General features: G+C 39.6%; 1 protein-coding gene across 1 annotated transcript in view; it reads left to right on the forward strand.

The window, feature by feature from the left end:
- Positions 1 to 50: 50 nt before the first annotated feature.
- Positions 51 to 24,386, forward strand: part of zc2hc1a (zinc finger, C2HC-type containing 1A) — a 51,850-nt gene continuing 27,514 nt past the window's right edge. The window contains exons 1-4 of the mRNA XM_043689113.2: positions 51 to 120; positions 8,630 to 8,697; positions 12,004 to 12,120; positions 21,588 to 21,729. Coding sequence (XP_043545048.1) covers positions 51 to 120; positions 8,630 to 8,697; positions 12,004 to 12,120; positions 21,588 to 21,729 — 397 coding nt within the window. The remainder of the gene's footprint in view (positions 121 to 8,629; positions 8,698 to 12,003; positions 12,121 to 21,587; positions 21,730 to 24,386) is intronic.

A 24,386-nucleotide genomic window follows, 5' to 3' on the forward strand; every position in this document is an offset into this window, starting at 1 on the left:
CCGCCCGATGGGCGGGGCGAGGCGAGGCTGGCAGCCAATCAGGAAGCTCGATGTTGCTGGGTGCGGACGCAGTTGGCGTTGCTAATGAGACGAAGATGGAGGCGGTGCCGGGGCAACAAGGTGAGAGAGAGAGAAAACCTCACACGGGGTGAGAGACCGACTGGTCGCGGGATTCTGCCCTTACCCAGAAGGTGCAGGATATTCTCCCCCCACCCCCCTTTATGGGGGGGGGGGCTTACAGCCGTATCTCTCAGGGAGTGTAGTGGGGTGCTGGAGGAGGAGGATGATGATACAGAGTCCTCGGGAGGGGAAAGCTCTCTGCTGTTTGACAATGCTGCCCTCCCCCCCAACCTCTGCCACACCCCTTATCCCCACGGCTGCACATTATATATATATTATTCCCAAAAATTTTATCTCTGATCACCGCCAATGAGAATTTCATTTAATTTTTAAAGAACTTGCAGCTCTCAACTGCGATGATGTTCTCTCCCACCCCACCCCACCCTCCTCCACCTTTCTTGTTGCATCGATTCATTTGATGACAATTGTACGGTCCGTGTGACTTGCTGTTGGTTTTACTAGTGTACCTTATGGTAAAAGTAATTGCACGGCTTAACGATGTATAAATTCACAAAAGCTATTGTCATCCAAGTCAAATTCTGCTGAATAAGTTTGAGTTACCGCGACGTCGGTTTGAGCGCCCACACACTAATATTTGCTCCATTCATGAATTGTTATTGTAGAGAAAAAAAATTGTTGTACAAGTTTTAATGTAAATGTATTGTCTGATTCTGAGAAAATAAAAACGATGCACATGCTAGCATGACCTTTTTGTGGTTGCATGTCAGTTGGATGATGATGAATGGGAAGCTTTTGCATTTCAAAAGACTGAATGCTGCCTGCCGAATCTATTTGTATGGAGTTGCAAATATTACCGTTCTTTCTTTCCGTCTGTGAGTCTGTTGTCATAAGTGCCATTAAAATTGAGGGTAGTGAGCACTTCCACTGGCATAGCTGCCCAGTCCAGTAAGCAGCGTGGCTTGGTGAAATGCAGCAATCTGCAATCAGCTCTCGACAGAGTGAGAATCCTGAAGTACTGCTCTGTAGGCCAAGAAATTTGAGCCTTTGTCTGTGTGGAGTCCTTGAAATCCAGTTTATAAACCAAACAGTGTTCGAATCATAACTGACGATCAATTGAAGGAGCACCTGTGAATGTTGCATATATTCATCAAGCCCCTGTGACATTCATCATACTGCTCAGTCAGGGCCTGTACCTGCCAGGCATTCTCGAATGACTTTGTCTGTGAAATCCAGAACTGCACTGGTTAAAACTTGCATTCTGTCTTGCTTGCACAATTGAATCCTGACTTAGATATATTGTGGCAGTTAGAAGGGGAGTGACCATTTCCAATTTTGTACTTTTCACCGGTTCACTCGAAGAGGTTAAAATTGAAGCAATAGTATCTGTATATGTATTGTATAATTAGTCTTTAGACCGATTTCTCTTCTCTGCATCCCAGAATGATTATTTCCTGTCATTTTTTAGTAATTATTTATTTACTAGAAAATTGCTGATAAGTATGTTGCTCCCATCAGTTTAATATGTCGATTTTGTTTCAAGTAATGTGATTTAGCAGTATGTTGGTATATTGCTTTCTCTACGCAGCTCTCAATCAATCTGTACATGCATATCTAAATTCACACACAAGGTTCAGTTTTGTCAGAAAACGGATTAGACAATAGACAGTAGGTGCTGGAGTAACCATTCGGCCCTTCGAACCAGCACCACCATTCATTATGATCATGGCTGATCATCCACGATCAGTATTCTGTTCCTGCCTTATCCTCATAACCCTTGATTCCACTATCTTTAAGAGCTCCATCCATCTCTTTCTTGAAAGTATCCAGAGACTTGGCCTCCACTGCCTTCTGGGGCAGAGCAGTTCATATATGTCCTCTAGTCCTGGACTCACCCATCAGCGAAAACATGCTTCCTGCCTTCAGAGTGTCCAATCCTTTAAAAGTCTTCTACATCTCAATCAGATCCACTGTCATCCTTCTAAACTCAAGTGTATACAAGCCCAGTCGCTCCAATTTTTCAACATATGATAGTCCCGCCATTCCGGGAATTGACCTCGTAAACCTACGCTTCTCTCCCTCAATAGCCAGAATGTCCTTCCTCAAACTTGGAGACCAAAACTGCACAAAATATTCCAGTTGCCGTCTCACCAGGACTCTGTACAGCTGCAGAAGGAGTTCTTTGCTCCTATGTTCAATTCCTCTTGTTATGAAGGCCAGCATGCCATTAGCTTTCTTAACTGCCTGCTGTACCTACATGCTTGCTTTCATTAACTGATGTACAAGAACACCTAGATCTCGTTGTACTTCCCTTTTACTTAATACAATTCCATTTAGATAGTAATCTGCCTTTCTGTTCTTGCCACCAAAGTGGATAACCACATATTTATCCACATTAAACTGCATCTGCCATGCATCCGTCCACTCACCTAGCCTGTCCAAGTCACCCTGTATTATCATAACATCCTCCTCACATTTCACATAACATCCTCACCCAGCTTTGTGTCATCAGCAAATTTCCTAATATTACTTTTAATACCTTCATCTATATCATTAATGTGTATTGTAAATAGCTGCAGTCCCATCACCGAAACTTGTGGTACCCCACTGGTTACTGCCTGCCATTACAAAAGGGACCCGTCTATCACTACTCTTTGCTTCCTGTCAGCCAGCCAATTTTCAATCCAAGTCAGTATTTTGCCCCCAATACCATGTGCGCTAATTTTGCTCACTGATCTTCTATGTGGGACTTTGTCAAAGGCTTTTTGAAAGTCCAGGTACACTACATCCACTGGCTCTCCCTTGTCTATCTTCATAGTTACATCCTCAAAAAATTCCAGAAGATTAGTCAAGCACGATTTCCCCTTCGTAAATCCATGCTGACTCTGACCTATCCTGTTACTGCAATCCAAATGAGTCATAATTTCATCTTTTATAATTGACTCCAGCATCTTTCCAACCACTGATTTCAGGCGAACCGGTCTATAATTCCCTGTTTTCTGCCTCCCTCCTTTCTTGAAAAGTGGGACAACATTAGCCACCCTCCAATCGCAGGAACTGATCCTGAATCGATAGAACATTGGAAAATGATTAGCAATGTGTTCACGATTTCTAGAGCCACCATCAGGTCCCGAGGACTTATCAGTCTTCAGACATAACAGTCGATCCAACACCATTTCCTACCTAATATAAATTCCCTTCAGGTTCATCCATTACCCTAGGTCCTTCAGCCACTTTACATCTGGGAGATTGCTTGTGTCTTCCCCAGTGAAGACAGATCCAAAGTACCTATTCAACTCTTCAGCCATTTCCTTGTTCCCCATAATAAATTCACTAGCTTCTGTCTTCAAGTGCCCAATTTTAGTCTTAATCTTTTTCTTTCTTTTCACATACCTAAAAAAGCTTTTACTATCCTCCTTTATATTTTGGGCCAGTTTGCCTTCGTACCTCATTTTTTTCTCCGTATATTGACTTTTTAGTTATCCTCTGATGCTCTTTAAAGGTTTCCCAGTCAACCACGGTTGCCCCGCCTCCCCTTAGAATCTATCTTCCTCTTTAGATTGAACTGATCCTGCACCTTCTGCATTATATCCAGAAATACCTGCCATTGCTGTTCCACTCCCATCCCTGGTAGGGTATTGAACCATTGAACTTTGGCCAGCTCCTCCTTCATAGCTCTATAGTTCCTTTTGTTCAACTGCAGTACTGACACTTCCGATTCTCCCTTCTCCATCTCAAATTGCAGATTAAAATTTATCATTCTAAAAGGCAGATTTCCAGCAGACTTCTTGGATTATTTCTTAAGTACTAAGATTTTGGATTTGTACTGGTGTTTATTTATAACCTCTAAAACCCATATTCCAAACTAGGGCTGGATATCATAGTGCACACTTTATGCTATGCTTCTCCTTACCTTAACCCTACTTTGGAGTAGTCTTAAGTGTGTAGCTCAATTGCCCTTTTACAGTCAACCTTAGTGGATCAGCTAATTGTATAATTCTCAACCACAAATATTAAATTGAGGTAAATACCAAGGAGGAAATCCTGAGACAAAAGGATGGTTGGATGGACAGAATATTGGCAAATAGAATTTAGTCCTAAAAAGTGGGGTGATGTATTTTGGGAAGATTGACAAAGCAAAGGAGTGCATGATAAATGGTAGGGCAGAGAGTACAGAGAATGCATGTCAACAGATCCTCGAAAGCAACTGGACAGTTGGTCTGGTGTTGCTTTTCCTTAGAGCAGAGAAGACTGAGGGATAACTTAATTCAGTGACTTAATAAAGTAGAAAGGAAGAATTTTTTTTCCTTTAGTAACTGGTTTGATAAACTGGATGCATAGATTAAAGGTAAAGGGCAGGAGTTTTAAAGGGGATTTAAGGGAGAAATGTTTCATCCAGAGCATGGTGGGTATCTGGAACTCACTGCCTGAAAGGATGATAGAGGGCTGCAAATGTAATACAATTTTAGAAATATTTTGATAATTAGTTGAAACACCATCATGTACAAGGCTGTGGGCAAAATGCTCGAAAATGAGAAATGCTTGTCTGCTGTTGTGTAGACAATGGCTAAAGGCCATAGGGTTCTAAAACACTGTGACCCTTATGCCAATACGAAATACAAACTATAATCAATATATTTCAGAATATGTTGGGGAGATAACTTGATTTGATTAACCAGGGTTAATTTGAAGAGTTATGTTTTATTAGATTATCATGAGCTTCCAACAAAAAAAAGTAATGGAGCATGTTGATGACATTTCCTGACTGAGGTAGGAATGGTCCAAAATCTATCTCAGTGTGAATATTCCTCAAAACCTTAACATTTGTGCCTTGAATCCACAGTTTGGCTTTTGCGATTAATGTCAAAGCAATGGTCCTCACTGCTGACTTCTAAGAATACTGGTAACAAAGAGGACTCTAGACGTTTTGACAGTCTTGTCAGAGTCAAGAGCATAGTGCTGGCAAAGCACAGTAAGTCAGGAAGCATCTGAGGAGCGAGAGAATCGATGTTTCGGGCATAAACTTCTGCTCCTCGGAGGCTACCTGACCTACTGTGTGTTTCCAGCACCACACTCTTGACTCTGAGCTTCAGCATCTGATTAGATTAGATTACTTACAGTGTGGAAACAGGCCCTTGGGCCCAACAAGTCCATACTGACCCTCTGAAGAGCAACCCACTCATACCCATTCCCCTAACACTACGGGAAATCTAGTTAAAGGTTAGATTAGATTCCCTACAGTGTGGAAACAGGCCCTTCAGCCCAACAAGTCCGCACCGACCCTCCAAAGAGCAACCCATCCAGACCCATTCCCCTACATTCATCCCTGACTATTGCACCTAACACTACGGGCAATTTAGCATGGGCAATTTACCTAACCTGCACATCTTTGGACTGTGGGAGGAAACCAGAGCACTCGGAGGAAACCCACGCAGACACGGGGAGAATGTGCAAACTCCACACAAACAGTTGCCTGAGGCAGGAATTGAACCCGGGTCTCTGGCGTTGTGAGGCAGCAGTGCTAACCACTGTGCCGCCCCTCCCTTTCTCCTAGACTTATCAGAGTATGATGAAATTAAGCATGAGATATTTATAGCAATCTGTGGCATACAAACTACAGTGATGCTATCGAGAAGGCTTATTAGCCAATCATCTTGTAGTGTCTCAGTTAGCAAACTGCGAAGTGAAAAGTTTGGGTTATAATCCACAGAAAACAAAATAAACAACATGCTGGATGTACTGGCATCGTTGGTTCAAAGATTCAGTAGCAATTTCAAATGCCTCATAAGGATTCAAATCTAATTATGATAAATGTGATTACAAATTGCAAGTAGGACTTGGTACTGTATTATAGTAAGATGCATTAACATAAGTATACTAGTTTGTAAGGGGATTAGAAATTATTTGGCCAGTTCAACATGAACTGCATTAAAAATCCTACAGTTAGCAGATAGAGTCAAAGTAATACTTCAAATACAGGAAGGAAAAGATAGTGGGCCAAATCATCTTGTCTTTAAATTATCTTGGAGCAAATATGTGTGTCAGGACCTTGTGGATATCCTGCAGTGACCTACATGAGAATTGTCTGGAAAGTTTTAGCTTGCAGCAGATAGTCCTCCTGCTCCTGGGATCCTCTGCTAACGTCTCAGATTCTGAGTTACATTCAGAGACTTTGGACAATTTTGATTTATTTACCTCGGAAATGTGAAACAGAAAAAGCTTTCTCTAACTCCTGAGTAATTGATGTCCCAATCACTTATGCTGACCACCTCCTTCCCTGACCCTGCAAGTCCCCAACCTGACCTGATCAATCATTCCACATCTCTGCCCCCCCAAACAGATCTAACAGCACTCCTCATCTGACTCCCTCATTAGACCTAATGCTTTCTAATGAGACCATGTTCACATGAATGAACTTGATACCCAATGAAGTAAATGAACTTACTGTTAAAGTACAGATTTGAGATGGCCCAGGGAATCCCTTGTGGACTCAGACCTGTAAAGCCTCTCTCTTGGTTCGTCCTGGAGGTCGTACTCTTTGGAAGTCTGGAATAAAAACCTCTTACAGACAGACTAGTTTAATTTTAGTCATCCCCTTTATTCACTAATAGCATCACTATTACAACATAACACTGATACCTATAAGCTAAACTAACTAGGTTCTAATAACCTAGGAGAGTAGTGTACCAGCTTTTCAAGTGCCCCAGCAGGCTACTTCCATACTGATACAAAGTGGCTTCCTTTATACAAAAGTTTACAAAAACATTGCATGTTCTTAGTTAGACAGATAACAGTGAAATTCTGGATCAGTGGTGCTGGAAGAGCACAGCAATTCAGGCAGCATCCAACGAGTAGCAAAATCGACGTTTCGGGCAAAAGCCCTTCATCAGGAAGGACTTTTGCCCGAAACGTCGATTTCGCTACACGTTGAATGCTGCCTGAATTGCTGTGCTCTTCCAGCACCACTGATCCAGAATTTGGTTTCCAGCATCTGCAGTTATTGTTTTTACCTAGATAACAGTGAAAGACAATAATTCATAAGGAAGACAGGTCTGTGTGCACTTGACTGATCACTCCTACAGGCCTTGAGCTATCCATCAGGTGGGAAAAAGAAATCCAGCCAAGTTAGGAGTCTGCTGGTGAGATAGGTTCCTATAAAGAAGTACCAGTCTAAATTAAGTGGGAAATGTCATAAGGTAACCTTGGACAGCTCACATGTCTGATATCATTGTTTTGTGAAATGGCTCCTTATCAAGGAGGGCAAACCTTTGACCATGAAATGGCTTCCTGACAGATTGTGTCAGAATCTCTTCAATGTTAGGTTTAGAATCATTTTAAGTGGGGAGCAGATTCTTGCTCTTTAACTTAAGCACAGAATCATTCTGTACCTGAGGCTGAAATGTTCCTGCAAGGTTGTATTTAAAATGATTAATTAGTCTCGAATTAAACATGCCTTCTTTTTAAGTTGGTGATTCAAATTCAAATAAGACATAAGATCTGATTAATTAGAATTAACAGTGGGGCAGTCTGTAAGGTACGTAAAAACAGCAAGTAAGTGAAAGTTTTATCAATATTTCCTTTTACAGAGTTTGCATTTCATAACCAGTAATGGCTACTCAAAATCATCAAAAAGTCTCAAAATGCAATTAAATTCAATCCAAAGCAGATAAGCACTAAGAGTTAATTTTCTACTGGATTCAACAGCCTCAGCAGCAAAATGGTCTTTCTCTCTCTAGTGTCCTTTTGAACTCTCAAGTCAGGGTTTTGTAACAACAAAGATTTATTTTCTCTCTATGACTGCCCCAAGTGCAAGGAGTAATAAGAATCCATTATAATTGGCAGCATCTAACCGTTAATTACAAAGTTTTTGATAGTACTGAGTTTCGTTTCAGGGTCAGAATCAAACACTGTCATTAATTTCACAACAGAATGGCTGTGAATGTTATCATTTGATGTCCTGTTCACACAGATTCACTGATGCTAAGGCAAATGTTCTTAATTGTCTTACAGCATCCTGTTATCACTTGGTGAGCCCAAGTTCCCTATCTTTTGCATTCTTTAAGATCCCCCCTTTTCTGAGCCTTCCTGCCTGTCTATTTTCTAGTGCAGTAAATGTGTTCTATAATTCAGCATTACATTTTGGTCTAAATGTTTAAAGACAAGTTTTAAGGCTGTAGACTTTCTCATTACTACTGCCCCACCTGACCCAACATGACCTGAAGGATTCCGTCTCTAACTACATACCTGACTTGCACCTCCCTCTGCGATCAGAGCTGACTCCCCTCCATCCCCAGGCCCCCCAAACAAAGTACCTGCCAGGCTGTATCTAACTGCCCACTTTCACCCCCCACCCCCACCAAATCTCTCACTGGGCACAGCTTTCTGATTTCAGTTGTTTAAAAGCACCAACATTACATCTAATATTGATATTTTGGAATGTCTTTTTGGATGACAACAGCTGTCCAATTGAAGAGGAATAGCTGAGTCACTAGTGTACTTGTAAATGAATAATCATTTAAAATATTTTCATGTTGATATTCTGTTTGTGAAGGTGGAGCAGCAGAATGTGATCTAGCATCTTGCAAAATTTGTGGACGAACGTTTTTACCAGCAGTGCGGGTAAGTGTATAGTATCAAATTCACTCTTCTCTTTCCATACACCCACCGCAGTTATATTGCCGAGAGATAATTGATATTTTGTTGTTTTATTCAGGATTAAGAAATGGATGCCACCATCAATAGTAGGGGCATTCAGCAAAAACTTGCAATATCTCCTTTTAATGTAAGGTAACATCCCAAGGACCATTATGAAACAAATCTTGGTGGATCAAAACAATGTAATGCACACATTAAGCCTAATTTGAAGGAAAGTATTTCTAACAGGGTAATATTTTATATCGAGGCAAAACTAAATTGCTTAATTACAAAACATTTGAGTGGATACATTTATGAATTCAAATGTTGCTTAATTATGTTATTGCATGTCCTTAAATAGTGAATGGAATATTCAAGTATCAAATGCTTCTAATAACAGTATTAGGAATTCTGTCCTTTGGACAATTCAGTGAAAGAGTACTTTCTTTAATCGTTATGGGATAGCAGCTTCTTTGCTTGATTCCATTTATTTCACATAAAATAAGCTGCCTACTTGAACTGTCACAGTTGATCTGCTATAGGTAGACCCCTCCCACTCCACCAAGGATATGTAGGTCTTTGGACTCCTCCATCGCCAGACCACAACAAAACGACGGTTGGAGGAAGGGCGCCTCATCTTCCGCCTAGGAACCCTCCAACCACAAGGGATGAACTCGGATTTCACCAGTTTCCTCATTTCCCCTCCCCCCACCTTGTCTCAGTCTAATCCATCGAATTCAGCACTGCCTTCCTAACCTGCAATCTTCTTCCCGACCTCTCCGCCCCCACCCCAGTCTGACCTATCACCCTCACCTTGACCTCTTTCCACCTATCACATTTCCGACGCCCCTCCCCCAAGTCCCTCCTCCCTACCTTTTATCTTAGCCTGCTGGACAAACTTTCCTCATTCCTGAAGAAGGGCTTATGCCCGAAACGTCGATTCTCCTGTTCCCTGGATGCTGCCTGACCTGCTGCGCTTTTCCAGCAACACATTTTCAGCTCTGATCTCCAGCATCTGCAGACCTCACTTTCTCCTTATAGGTAGACCCACACAATGTTGGGTAGAGTGTTCCAGGATTGTGACACAGGGACATTGAAGTAATAGCAAGTCAGGACAGTGAGTGGCTTGGAGGGGTGCCTACTGGCAGTGATATTTCCATGTTTCTGCTGCTTTCTCCTTCTGGATGGTAATGGTCATGGGTTTAGAAGATACTGTAAAGGATTCTTGGTGAATTTCTGAAGTGCATCTTGTAAATGATGCACTTGGTGGTTGCTGTGTATCAGTGATGGAGGAAATAGTTGTTTTTGGTTATGGTGCCAGTCAAGTGTGCTACTTTGTTCTAGGTGGTGTCAAGCTGCTTCTGTGTTAATGGAAATGAATGTCAAGGGGCACTGGTTCAATTCTCTCTTGTTGGAGATAGTCATTGCCTTGCATTTGTTTGGTCTGAATTCACTTACCACTTGTCAGCACAAGTTATTGCTACATTTGGTAATGGACTTGCTTCATTATCTGAGTAGACATAAGTCGTGTTGAACATTGCACAAACATAGTGAACATAGCCGCTTTTGACCTCATGTTGGAGTGAAGTTCATTGAAGAAGCAGGTGGGTTGGTGATGGTGTTATCTGGGACTTTGTATGCAAGATACAATTCCATGAATATGACTTTCAGGTTAATGCCTGATTCATCGGTCGGACACCTGTCCCAATTTTGGCATAAGGGCCCAGATAATAGTAAGTGGACATTTGCAAGGTTGACGTGACTGAGTTTACCATTGTCATTTCCGTTGTCAAGTCAATGCAGGATGTTCTTCCCAGATTTCTTCCTTTAAACAACAGTTAATGTAATATGTCTACATAAATTGCAACAACATACTCAAAACTCAACTCTGGCAGCATCATCGCTGGTGATTTGCAAACCAAGCTGCTCTTGGCTTCAGGCATGTTTGCAAATAGAATTAGTATCATGCTCAACTAATTTGTAGGCAAAGCCACCTGAATAACGTTTTTCATACTACATGTTCTATTGTATGTCTTGTTTAGCAATGTAAGTCCCCTGTCTATCTGGATTTGTGTGTATAATTTTTATAGAGCAATAAATATTCTTTGAACTCTGTTAGTTTAGGTATAGGATACAAGTTTACCTGGATAATTTTTGAATACTCAGCCCGGAATGCAATTGGAGCAGCTGGGCATTTTCTGCTGCAGTACACCTTGAAACTGAATAAAACAATTAAAGTATCTTGGGATGTTATAAAAATGTATCTCTTAAAGTTCTCACTCTCTAAAGCCCCATCAGTTTTGCATCATAAATTACGTGGAAACTTCTGCAAGAGCAACAGCCATCAGTTATGGCAGCTGGGGTTGATTCAAGCCCATCGAATGGGATGAATTCTGCAGGCTGTCCTGCACACATGAGTTTTGGGCAGAGACATGCCAATCCCTAGAGCACATGGGTCTCATCAAATAATTATCATTTGTCTAGTTCACTTTCATGTTGGATTGTTATTTTTATTGAGAAGACCTCATGTTGTTTGTTGTTAATGGGATAACTTCACACACCCATGCTATAGCAGATACTTTTCAGAGGTGAAGGCATGTTAGAGAAGGAATAACATTTTTGTTTAGGATATGTTCATTCTTGATGCTCACAATCTATAGAATGAAACATGAAATCAACTCCATTATTAATACCACAATCCTGCATTTTAAATTTTTGCCAGTGAACTTAACAGACACTATTTTCTGATCAATCAACCTGAATTGGATCCAAATGAAGCATGTTGAATGTATTTATTATATCCAGAAGCTACAAACAAAACAGAAATGCAAAAGTGGAAAATGCATACGCGTTAACATTTAGGTGTCCGCTTATAAGTGTTTTATTTTGTTCAAATACTGACTGTTGTGTGATTCTGCATTTACTTTTACCTAAGAATGAATTACTTTGGAGCAATTTGTTGGTATTTTATCACAATGAGCTTTAATATTAAACACTAAAGATGATGAAATGGAAAGATTTGATAAGATTTTACACATGGATGCAGCAAATCTAGAAATCCAGCAATAGATGGCTAAAAATCTAATGACAGAAACTTTTGGGATTTTCTGTGTCCCCAGCTTCCTCAATGACTCCACCTGTTAGATTTTCCAGAAGCAAGGAAATTGTTGAACCTGAATTGCTTGAATCAATGAAATGTCATTTTTTTTGCTGTAGATGAGCAGTAATTTCACATTCAATATTGCTCAGCTTTCCAATACAACTTTTAAGATTGCCTTTTTTTCCTTACAGTTAAAGCATGAGCCTATCTGCCAAAAAAATGTTAATAAGAAAAGGAAAACCTTTGACTCCAGTAGGCAGCGAGCTGAAGGAACTGACATTCCCACCTTAAAACCGCTGAAACCCAAGGTAGGTAAATAAAATTTTACAAGCGTTTTTGGTGTCTTTTCCATCTGATGATTGCACAGTAAACTGGATAAGTCAGATATCCTGGTGGTGTTGTACCTCTTAACAGGATTCCTTTGAATTTTATACACTCTTGGGATTTTGGGTATCCATTTTTATGGATTTCACTGCTTTTAATAATTACAAGGATAACAATTTGTTTTTATTTTGTGGGACTAGAAATGAGTGGCTGTATGGTTTGAATTTGAGTTTTACTCACACCTTTCTTTGTGATATTAGGAAATGTGCTCATCTGTCCCAGCTCAGTCTTTGCACACTCAGAGCCTCTGGCATGTTGGTTCTAACTCCAAACTACATTGTTTTGCAATACATTGAATAGGTGACATTTAATTTAATTTACACCTTTATAGAATAGTGAATAATAACATCTTTAAGTTTATGCTGAATGCCATAATCAAACTCTCAGTCTACATTATTCATACTGACTTGTTTTTGCCTGTTTGCCTTGAATTATGCATTCTTGGTATTTTGACCTGTATTTTGATCACTGTGGTTTAAAAGATAAATTTATTGCATGATGTATTTTGAACTACTCATCGATAAAGAGATCAGAAATTTAATTTTTTTTCCATTGATTCAGCTTTTCAATTATGGGACTCTGCCCTTTGTAAAGTCTTTCTGATTCCCTCGTGCTATCATCTTCTGCTTTGCATTTATGTAGTGGAGCAAGATCATTCAAATGTTGCTGAAATAAGAGATGTTGCACAAGCTTTTCGTGTTATACTCATTAGCACAAAATGCAAGAATGCCAAATTCCAAAAAATCAAAGGAATATACTGCAGGAGTAAAAGGAACTGATTGTTGACCAGTCATCTCTGATTTGTGGTGTTGCCAAGGAGAAAGCAATGGGGAACTGTAGCTCCTAACTAGTTCAGAAACAGCAAATATTCCTTTTGTTTACATAATAAAAAATCTTGACTATTAGATGTGATTCTGCAATTGGTCAGCATTTGCGGAACAGTCTTGGGGGTTGCTAATTGCAACACTTACCTGGGCAGCCTTCAGTCAAATTGTCAAATGCTCAGGTCACTTTAAGAAGATTATGCAAATACATTGGTCAATATGCTTGATTCCTGAAGAAGGGCTTATGCCCGAAACGTTGATTCTCCTGCTCCTTGGATGCTGCCTGACCTGCTGCGCTTTTACAGCAACACATTTTTCAACTCAATATGCTTGATGGTAATAGAAGATAAACGTAGGGAAACCAACATTTCTACTCACTTGAAGTCTAATAATTACACACATGAAAACATGATTAGTAAGTTTGCAGAAGTCACCAAGATTGATGGACAGTGAAAAAGGTTATCTAAGATTACAAAGAGATCTCGATCAATTAGGTCAATTGGCTAAAGAGTGGAGTTTAATTGAAGTAAATGCAAGGTATTGCCTTTTGGTAAAACAAACAAAGGCAAAACATACAATTAAAAGTAGGGCTTAAGGTAGTGTTGTAGAACAGAGAGACTGAGGGATTCAAGAATATAATTCTTTAAAGTTTTCATCATATATCACATATATAGGGTGATTAAGAAGGCATTTAGCACACTTGCCTTCATTGCTCAGACCTTCGAGTATAGGAGTTGGGATGTTGTGTTGAGGTTGTACAGGACATTAGTGAGACCTCTTGTGGAGTATGTTCAGTTCTGGTCTTCCTGTTATAGGAAGGATATTATTACTAATAGTACTCCTATTATTATTAGGAGTACTAAGGAACAAAGAAATCTTGGTATACAAGTCCATAAATCCCTGAAAGTGTCAGCACATGTAGACAAGGTGGTGAAAAAAATACAAGGATGCTTGCCTTTGTTAGCTGGGGCATAGAAAGTAGTAGCAACATTATAAAACATTGGTTAGGGCACAGATAGAATACAGTGTTCAGTTCTTGTTATCACACTATCAGAAAGACATGATTGTAGAGGAGGTGTAGAGGAGATTCACCAGGATGTTTCCTGGGATGAAAAGTCTGTTATGAGGAGTGATTGGATGGGCTGGGTTTGCTTTCTTTAGAGGGACAAGGGCTTAATCTCATACAAAATTGAGAGGCATAGACAGAGTAGTTTGTGAGAATATTTTCCTCATGGCAGACATGTCTAAGACCTGAGGACATAAGATTAAGGTGAGGAGCATATGGTTTAGAGGAAATCTGAGGAAAAGACTTTTTTACTCGGTGGATGGTAGAAATATGGAATGTTTTGCTTGAGAAGTTGGTGGAGGCAGGTGAAGTACTCTTGCAACATTTATGAAGCATCTGATGAGTACTTAAAATACCAGGGTATGGTAGGCTATGGACCAAATACAGGTTAAAAAGTATTAGCCAGAGTAGCCAGGGTAGGCTGAAGAGCCTGTTGTTGTATGACTCTGCCCCACTAATCTCTGTGGCAGGGAGTTCCAAAGACTCTCAACACTATGAGAAAAGAAATTCATCCTCAACTATTGAGGTCCCTTTATTCTGAGACTATCCCTCTGTTCCTAGGTTCTGCTATGAGGGGAAACATCCAGTCAGCACAACCTGTCAAACAGTTTAAGAATCCTCTATGTTTCAATGAGATGACTTGACATCCTTCTGGAGAAACTTTTCTCACAGAAGTGGAGCTTTATCATAAAAAGCAATAAATGCATGTTCAAATATTCATTTTAAACCTGAAAATAGAATTTATTAGTCAAGGACTTTGAGGGATATGGAGCAAAGATGAGTGATTGAAGCTGTGACAGATTAATCATGATTTAATTGAATGGCAGAGTGGGCTCAAAAGGACTGAATGGGTTCTTAATAAATCTACCAGAGGATTTGTCATTTCAGAAAGTGATGAAGTGTAGAATTCAATCTGCTTTTATTTGCTACTAACAGAATCGATCCTTTAGCATATGATAGGATGATAATTATGTGACTGAAACAAGTAATTCAGAATTGAAATCCTACCGTGGAAATTTGAGAATCTGAATTCAATTAAGAAAAAAAATCACAATTTACTAAGTCTAGTCCCTCAATCATTTATTGTCTTATTAATTCAGTAAAAAACATCGTGATAAACCTTAAAATGTAAAATTATTTTCACATTGACATCTAATGAAGATCTTTGTACTGTGAAATCAGGATATGCATCTCATTTGCATTGTTTATATTTACAAATATTGTGAAATAATTCTGAAACTGATTAAAGTGTATGCTGTTATAACTCAATTCAAGCAATTTATAAACATAAACAAAAAACAGAAATAACTGCAGACGCTGGAAACCATAAACAAAAACAAAAAAAGCCAGAAATTGCTGGAAAAACTCAGCAGGTCTGCCAGCATCTGTGGAGTAAAGTCAGAGTTAACATTTTGGGTCTCGTGATCTTCTTCAGAACCTGCAAGACCTGCTAAGTTTTTTTCAGCAATTTCTGTTTTTTTTAATTCCTTATTCTATTTATTTTGACAGCAGGAAGATGGTTTAATTCCTGTATTTCAACAATGCATCTTTGATATTGCATTACTGCATTATGTCTTGAGTCTGAAGAACAAAGAAAGTTATTAGATTTCAAAATGAAAATTTGTTGTTTGTTGTGTATGTGACACCAAGGAAGTCACAATTGGGATAAAGAGGAAACTGTGATTGAAAGTTACCGTGTGTAATCTTTGACATCATGTGGTTGAGCACAAGGAGCAAACATCCTTTGGCTTAATTGATAACACAGTCTCAAGTTACAATCCTAATTGATGTGAAAACCATGGTTCAGTTTGACGACAGGAACCCATCAATTATGAATAGGAGAATTACCATTCTCCTGTTTTAGTAGGTGGTACCATTGGATATGCCATCTTAGCCACACACCCCCCACCTCCAATCATTAACACCCCCCCACACCTCAGTTTTTAAGTTTTTCATCATGCTGACTTAAAGTCTTGGCTGTCTGGTTGAATCTGCGGGAATTGATGAATTAGATTGAACTTTTATGATTAACCAACTTGACTTGGAGATGCCGGTGTTGAACTGGGGTGTACAAAGTTAAAAATCACACAACACCAGATTATAATCCAACAGGTTTAATTGGAAGCACTAGCTTTCGGAGCGCCCCTCCTTCATCAGGTGGTTGTGCGGTTGTGCAGATGAAGGAGCAGCACTCTGAAAGCTACTGCTTCCAATTAAACCTGTTGGATTATAACCTGGTGTTGTGTGATTTTTAATTTTAAATAACTTGACATTTGTGTAATTTGCAGCCGTGAAGTTATGTTCTTACATATACAGGTCTTCTTGGAATTCTGTTTTAATAACTGCTTCTGCATTATTTAGGTTTCACAATGTGAACATTCTAAAAGTATAGTTAATCTTACTGTTCATTTCTAGCTGTGAGGTTTCGCTGGTATGCTTGGGTAGGACTAAGCCTGAAATACAGCTGTTTAAATATTTTCATGTCTTAGTCTGCATGAGCAGGTTTATTAACGAAGTTCAGCATTTTGTGTGTATGAATAACCTTGTAGTAAATCTTCATTTAGTTTCTGAGACCTTGCAACAGAGTGGATAGAAACTTATTAAAATTGAAGAGGAGAGGGAAGAAATCTTTACTAATTTGACAGGTTATTTATTCTTGGTGGGGTTTTGATTGAAATGGTGGATTGCCGGGCAGTTGAAGTTGAAAATTCATGTCAAAGGCATATTCACCAGACACTCCCCAACCACCAAGTGACAGACCACCTGACAGGGCTGAAGCTCAAACCCAAACCCAATGCTATCTGACGGCATCCCACCTGAGAGGTTGCCATACCTTCCAGGACCTGCTGGGATGGAGCCGCCCCTCCTGGCCAACAGGATATCAGCCACTTCCCAGCTCAGCACCCTCTTGCACTGACTCATGTGACATCAGCACTTCAAAGCTCGGCAGTCAGTAAATACTTGGGACCAAGCACTGGTTTGGTGAATTAAGGACTCCTGAAGAGTTGAATTGAATCAAGCCTGGGAGTACTTAAGAGGTATACATGTATATGAGTGGTCAAAATTGTCAAAGACTTTTATTAAGAATCTGCTGAGGAAGGAGACAGAGGGAAGCAATTATTCCATATATGAGCACTTTCATTAAATGAAACTGAAAGTCGAAGAACAGAAAGGATTGATCATGCATAACAAAATATAGAATTTAAAACTTTACTTGGGCAACATATAGAATGGTGAAAAACAAAGTGTCTGGCAAACCTTATCAATGACTTTAATTATTAATAACCAAAATGTTTAAATTTGATCTGTTGTTAGATAGTGGAAAATCCAATATAACCCTTTCGTATTCATGCCTGCAGATAACGCTAGTCTAAAAGGTCTTTCCAGAGAATTTCTCTGGTCATAGATCTATGCAGTTGTACTGTCTTTGAAGGTATATCTAAGTTACTTAAATTTTAACGACCAAATAATCATTGAGTTTATTTTTATTAATTTACTTACTGTCTATATTCTTTTGTCACCCCATCAGTCATATTTTAACACTCAAACTAGCACAGTTCGTGTGCTCCTGACCACAGTTGCCTTCTTCCCCTGCTTATAAGCTTACAGCTTTTCATTTGTTATACATTTACAGTTGACTCTGATGTCAGTTCACTCCATCTGGTTGTCATCTGTTGCTGCCTCCATGGCTTGCTACTTTGATCTCTGAAAGCTTGCTCACTTTGAGTTCTGCAGTCAGTTTAGAGCCTATTATTTGGCTTATCTGGCTCTGCGTTCACCGGTCAACTTGTTGCAAGGTTAGAAGGTTTAAAACAAACCTGAACAAGTAATAGAGGATGAGAGAAATGAGCTATGATCGTGCAATTACGTTGATTATTTGCAATTTAATAGAGGGAACAAAAGAATCTCATTGAAAGAGTGTAGGAAGAGTGAAAAAGAGATCCAGAGTTGCAGTTCAAGAACTATGCTCAAATTAATATAAATTAATCCTTTAGTTTTCCCTCCTGTAGTTGTATTGATAGTTCAACATTGATTGTGCAAGCAATTAATATATATAGACAGAGTGACTTAGCAAAGTGAATAACATTTAATACTTAAGAAAATGAGTAATATGTTGTAAAGGCAGTTTAGTATATTTTTAATTAATCTGTTCAAAAACTACTAATTCCTGGCTCAGAAATAGGAATACTACCACGAGCCTTCAGTTCGGTGTATCATTTTGATTCTGTGCTAATTGAGTTTTTAAATTGTGGACATGGGAGTCACTGGCTGGGCCAGCATTGTTGCATATCCCTGTTATTGCCTGGTTGCTGATTATCAAGTCGTAGTATCCACCTCTAGTATACATTGATGAGCTTAACGCAAGAATAAACTCTTTAGCTGACAAAAGAAATAAGCAAATTTATCTATTAGAATGGCAATATACTGCTTCTTAGAAATATTTCCAGATGAGCAATACAGCATTCTTGTTAGTAACATGATTAAATCCTTATTAAATTACTTACAGGCCCTTCAGCCCAACAAGTCCACACCGACCTGCCGAAGCGCAACCCACCCAAACCCATTCCCCTACATTTACCCCTTCACCTAACACTACGGGCAATTTAGCATGGCCAATTCACCTAACCTGCACATTTTTGGACTGTGGGAGGACCCTGGAGCATCTGGAGGAAACCCACGCAGACACGGGGAGAATGTGCAAACTCCACACAGTCAGTCGCCTGAGGCGGGAATTGAACCCGGGTCTCTGGCGCTGTGAGGCAGCAGTGCTAACCACTGAGCCACCGTGCCGCCCATGTTCATGAATGGTAATGTTTGCATATGTAATGTAATATACTTTAAAGCCTGGGTTGTCTGTTCCTCTCTGATCCTCTATTTTGGTTGAATCCACCTTACAAGGAAGGTTATCTGTTTTGGCAAATTTATCTCTTGTTTTCCTTGATCTCAGACAAATTGTACAGATATGTGACACATTTATATGTCATACATCAGAATTGTGACTGTTGAAGCTATAGAATTTGACATGCAGATTAATTAGTAGCTGAAGAAAGCCACTACCCTTGAACCTGCTCCGCTATTCAATAAGGCCATGGCTGGTCTAATTGTAACCTCAAGGCCACATTCCCACCTACCTCCAATATCCTTTCACTCTCTTGCAGGAGAAGGCTGAAGTTTTTTTAAATGAACAACATTTTTAAAATGTGTTCACACCTAATTAAATCTTCGTCCACTATTTCCATTTTTTTAGATGTAAAATTGGTCTGTTTACTACTGACTTGTCTCTGTTAGCTTTGGGTCTGCTGTTGTCCACTAATGTCATCTCCATGCCCTGTTGTTCCCCTCAATTTCTGTCATTCTCTTCCAGCAACAATTGGAATTGTCTTACTGCCACTACTGGATTAATTTCAAACAAAACCTGTTTTTAGAAATTGTAAGAGAGTGTTAGCAAAATATTATATAAATAATCTAAATGCTACTGATATTTATTTTTAAAGTTTTGCACAATAATGTTTGTGCTTTTTTGTGTCATTTGAGAGTCACCATGCTAAACAGGAATATGATGTCTAACCATAAGCTTTTGGGTGATATTGATACTTTTTAAGTAAAACTTCAATGAATGTATTAAAGTACTTGAGGAATTTGTGGATAAATTGATTAGTGAGATTTGGATTTTAAAAAGATTTATTGACAACTTTGAAGACATTAGAAATGTGAGTGACCAAGTCTTTTTTTAAAATTCATTCATGGGATGTGGGCATCGCTGGCTGGCAGCATTTATTGCCCATCTGTAGTTGCCCTTGAGAAGATGGTGGTGAGGTGCCTTCTTGATCCACTGCAGTCCATGTGCTGTGGGTTGACCCACAATGCCATTAGGGTGGGATTTCTAGGGATTTAATCCAACAACAGCAAGGGACGGCAGTATATTTCTAAGTCAGATGGTAACTAGCTTGGAGGAGAACTTACAAGCGATGGTGTTCCTATGTATCTACTGCCCTTGTCCTTCAAGATGGAAGTGGTCATGGTGTAGAAAAATGCTGTTTAAGGATCTTTGGTGAATTTCTGCAGTGCATCTTGTAGATAGTACACATTGCTGCTACTGAGTGTTGGTGGTGGCTGGAGTGGATGTTTGTGAATGTGGTGCCAATCAAGTGGACTGTGCTGGATAGTGTCAAGCTTCTTGAATGTTGTTGGACCTGCACCCATCCAGGTAAGTGGTGAGTATTCCATTCATTCCAGGCTTGTCAATGATCAATAGGCTTTGGGAAGTCAGGAGGTGAGTTACTTGCCACGGTATTCCATGCCTTTGATCTGTTCTTGTATGGCAAGTCCAGTTGAGTTTCTGGTCAATGGTAATCCCAAAGATATTGATAGAGGTGGATTCAGTGGTGGTAACGCCATTAAAGGCCAAGGGGCTGGTAGTTAGATTACCTGTTATTAGGGATGGCCATTGCTGGCATTTGTGTGGCGCAAATGTTACTTGCCACTTGTCAGCCCAAACCTGGTGCATTTGCACATGGGCTGCTTCAGTACCTGAAAAGTCATGAACAGTTATTGGTGAGCATCCACACTTCTGACTTTATGATGGAAAGGTTAATGAAGCAGCTGAAGATGGTTGAGTCTGGGACACTAACCCAAGGAATTCCTGCAGAGATGGCCTGAAGCTGAGATTACTGACCACCAACAACCACAACCATTTTCCTGTCTGCCAGGTTTGACTCCAAACAGTAGAGAGTTTTCTTCTGTTACCCATTTATCACAGTTTTGCCAGGGCTGCTTGACGCCACACTTGGTTGAATGTAGCCTTACGGGCAGGAGCTGAGTATCCCTGGCGGAATCCAAACTGGGTATCAGCAAGCGGGTTATTACTGAGCAGGTGCTGCTTGATAGCTTTGTTGATGACACCTTCCATCCCTTTACTGATGATTGAGAGTAACTGGCTGGGTTGGATTTGTCCAACGTCTTGTGTAAAGGATACTCTCAGGCAATTTTTCCCATTGTTGGGCAGATGCCAGTGTTGCAATTGTACTGGAAGTGCTTGGCTAAGGGAGCAGCAGATTTTGGAGCACAAGTCTTCAGTACTGTTGCTCGTATGTTGTCACATCCTTTACACTATCCAATGTCTCCAACTGTTTCTTGATATCATGTGGAGTGAATTGAATTGGCTGAAAACTGTATCTGGATGCTCGGGACCACCGGAGGTGGTCAAGATGGATCAACTACTTGGCACAGGCTGTAGATTGCTGCGAATGCTTCATCCTTATCTTTTGCTGTGAGGTATTGATGATGTGGATACTTGGCAGAAAATGACAGAAAAGAGTTGATTCTTTTCAAATTGGTTCATTAACAGTCCGTGTCAATTTTGCTTCATGAATTACTGATATTTCCATTAAGACATGTTAAGAGTTTTCTTTTACAAAACATGAAATGAGGATGATGTACGTAGGATGCATGCACATGACATATATGTTACTTTAATTGCAATTCTGTTTCAATTCTTTAGCCTGAGCCTCCCAAAAAACCCTCAAACTGGAGATTAAAACATGAAAATTTTATTGCCACCATCAGAGCAGCTAAAAAGATGAGTAAAACTGTGAAAGATGGAGGTTCCCTTCCACCACCACCTCCACCTTTATATGATCCAGGTAAGGCATGCACAGAATACAAGTTTTACTGTTTTAATCTCGTGGAGATTTGGTCCATCATAATTTGAAAACAAAAATCTGTGATGTTTAATTGTTTCATCTGCAATTTTAGTATTAATGCTTTTAAAAAGTTTAATGAGTTGGTGGATCCAATTGATGGAATGTTAGTGCTGTTTAAATATTTTTTTCTTCATTGATCTGCCTGATTTTGTTTTATTTCTGGTTTCAAAATTTACGATATTTTGCGATTGTTCCACTGTTTTATGCACTCAGGGAAGGTTAGTTAAGCATTTGAGGGTGAAGGGAATAGACTATTGTTGCATTTAAGTGCAATCAAGACTGAGACAGATTTCTAATTATGAAGCAAAACAAGGTATGGTGATAGTTCATGAAAGTGGAGTTGAGGATTATCAAATCATCCATGATCTTATTGAATGGCAGAATAGAGTTAATAGGCTGAATGGCCTACTTCTGCACCCTATGCCTTAGTCATAGTGTCATAAGCACAAAAATTCAGTCAGGCTTCTCAGACAGCATCTTTCAAACCTATGACCACAACCATCTAGAGCATCAAGGCACCATGTGCTTGGAAATACCATCACCTGCAAGGTTGTCTCCAAATCACTCAACATCCTGACTTTGAATTATGTCACTGTTCCTTCAGTATCAATTGGACAAACTTCTGGGAACTCCTTTCCTAAAAGCATTGTTCATTTATGTGCAGAATGTGGACTGCTGCAGTTCAAGAAAGCAGCTCACCACTACCTTCTCAAGGGAAACTTGGATGAACAATAAATGCTGGTCATATTTTATGAATGAATTTTTAAAAAGCTCCAATAGTCAGATATTTTGTTCAAAATGTGTGATCTGTATTAGATTCAAGCATATGAGGAAAAGTAAAATATGATTTTGGTTCTACAGTGCGGTGTTTGAGCAGTCAATGTATATAAGGAAGCTGTTATGTTGGTTAATTTCAAATTGAACTTAAAATTCCATTTGAACATTGCTATGCTCAATGTGATTTTAAAGTCAACACACTTGTAATTGCTAACAGCTGCAATTAATTGATAAATACAGACCAGCTCTATACAATTGTTCTAGCAATTTAGTTTTCTAAATTAAAGATTACAGTTTAATCAGTGATTCTGGCAACATCGTTCAGCTGTGTAACTAGCCAGTGTGTTCAAGAGGACACATTGGAATTAAACAACTTTCTTCAAACCATAAGCAATGCACAGATTACCTAAAATGTGAGCTGCAATCAACAATCATTTTGGTTAGAAAATTTGATAACAAATAACTAGAACAGAACTTAATTCAATACAGGTAACTGCGTACAGATTCAGTAAGGATTAAAAGAAAATATTATGATGCAATACCACAAGTCCCACCCATTCCAGAGGTGTGTCATAACACAGTTGAACAGGCTGATTGAAAAATATCTATTATAGGGATTATAAAGTTTAAACTATAGTTCATGATGCTGACACTAGATTTATGCATTGCAGCTTTAAGTATAAAGAGAATCTTTCTGCTTTGCTTTACAGTTTCACTACTGCCCCATTCCCAAATGCCCTGAGCTATTCCTTATGCATATTAGTTTGTTTCATGTGGCATTTAATGTTCCATGCTCCTGACTGTAAGTTGGATTGGTTCAAGTCCTTTATAAAAAGGTCAACGACTTGGTCCCTCCACAATTGTAGTTGCCAGACGTATCAGCAGTATTGCAATTTCCACGGTCCTGTAAAGAAGAAGATAGAGGGTGCCAGTCATCAACTGTTAGTCCTTTTTATTCTTTGTGTACCCATACACATTGATCTGTGTCCAGTGTTTCCACAGGCCTTTTCCTTCCATACACACAGAGTCAATGGTCATCACAGCTTTATTAAGTCCTTGCCAGTAAAGTGCTAAGCCTGGTTTTGTAAGGAGGACCTGATTATTCCTTGATCCTCTTCAATCGAAATTTTAAATTTGCCGGTTCAATTAAAAATGGCATGCACACACAAGTAAGTCTGTTTGTTCCACACAGACAGAAAAGAATACGAAATAGAAACATAAAGAACTGTGGATGCTGTAAAGCAGTAACAAAAACAGAAATTGCTAGAAAAGCTCAGCAGATCTGGCAGCATCTGTGCAGAGAAATCAAAGTTAACATTTTGGGTCCAGTTACACAACCTTAATATTGACTCTCTCCTACTCAGCTTTGTTAAACTTCTGTTTCAATTGTTTCCCATCTACCTCTTTTCCTATACCCTTGATATAGTTGCACAATATACCTTTAGGATCACCCCTATCCCAGCCCATTAACATGGTTGCATTGTTCTGTACCTTTTTATCTCTTTTGTTCTCCACTCTTTGTCCAGTCAACTATGGCATACTTATCTTCCTTCCCTTTTCTTGATTTCCTCAATTCTAACTCCAACTGGCTTCCCTTTTCCTCCTGCTGTTCTCACTTCACCTGCCAGGCCAATAGCCACGCTACTTTTGTTTTTTGACCTTATGCGTGGAGCCCTTCATCCACTGTTCTGTCTTATCAACAGGGTTGTACAATCCCGATTCACCCTAGAGATTCCTGGCCTAGAGGGCAGCACAGTGGCTCAGTGGATAGCACTGCTGCCTCAGGGTTTGATTCCAGCCTTGGGTGACTGTGTGGAGTT

The sequence above is a fragment of the Chiloscyllium plagiosum genome, unplaced genomic scaffold (genome assembly GCF_037043375.1).
Source record: "Chiloscyllium plagiosum isolate Xiang-an unplaced genomic scaffold, Cpla_swu_hap1 HiC_scaffold_4, whole genome shotgun sequence".
In the NCBI taxonomy this organism is placed as follows: Eukaryota; Metazoa; Chordata; class Chondrichthyes; order Orectolobiformes; family Hemiscylliidae; genus Chiloscyllium; species Chiloscyllium plagiosum.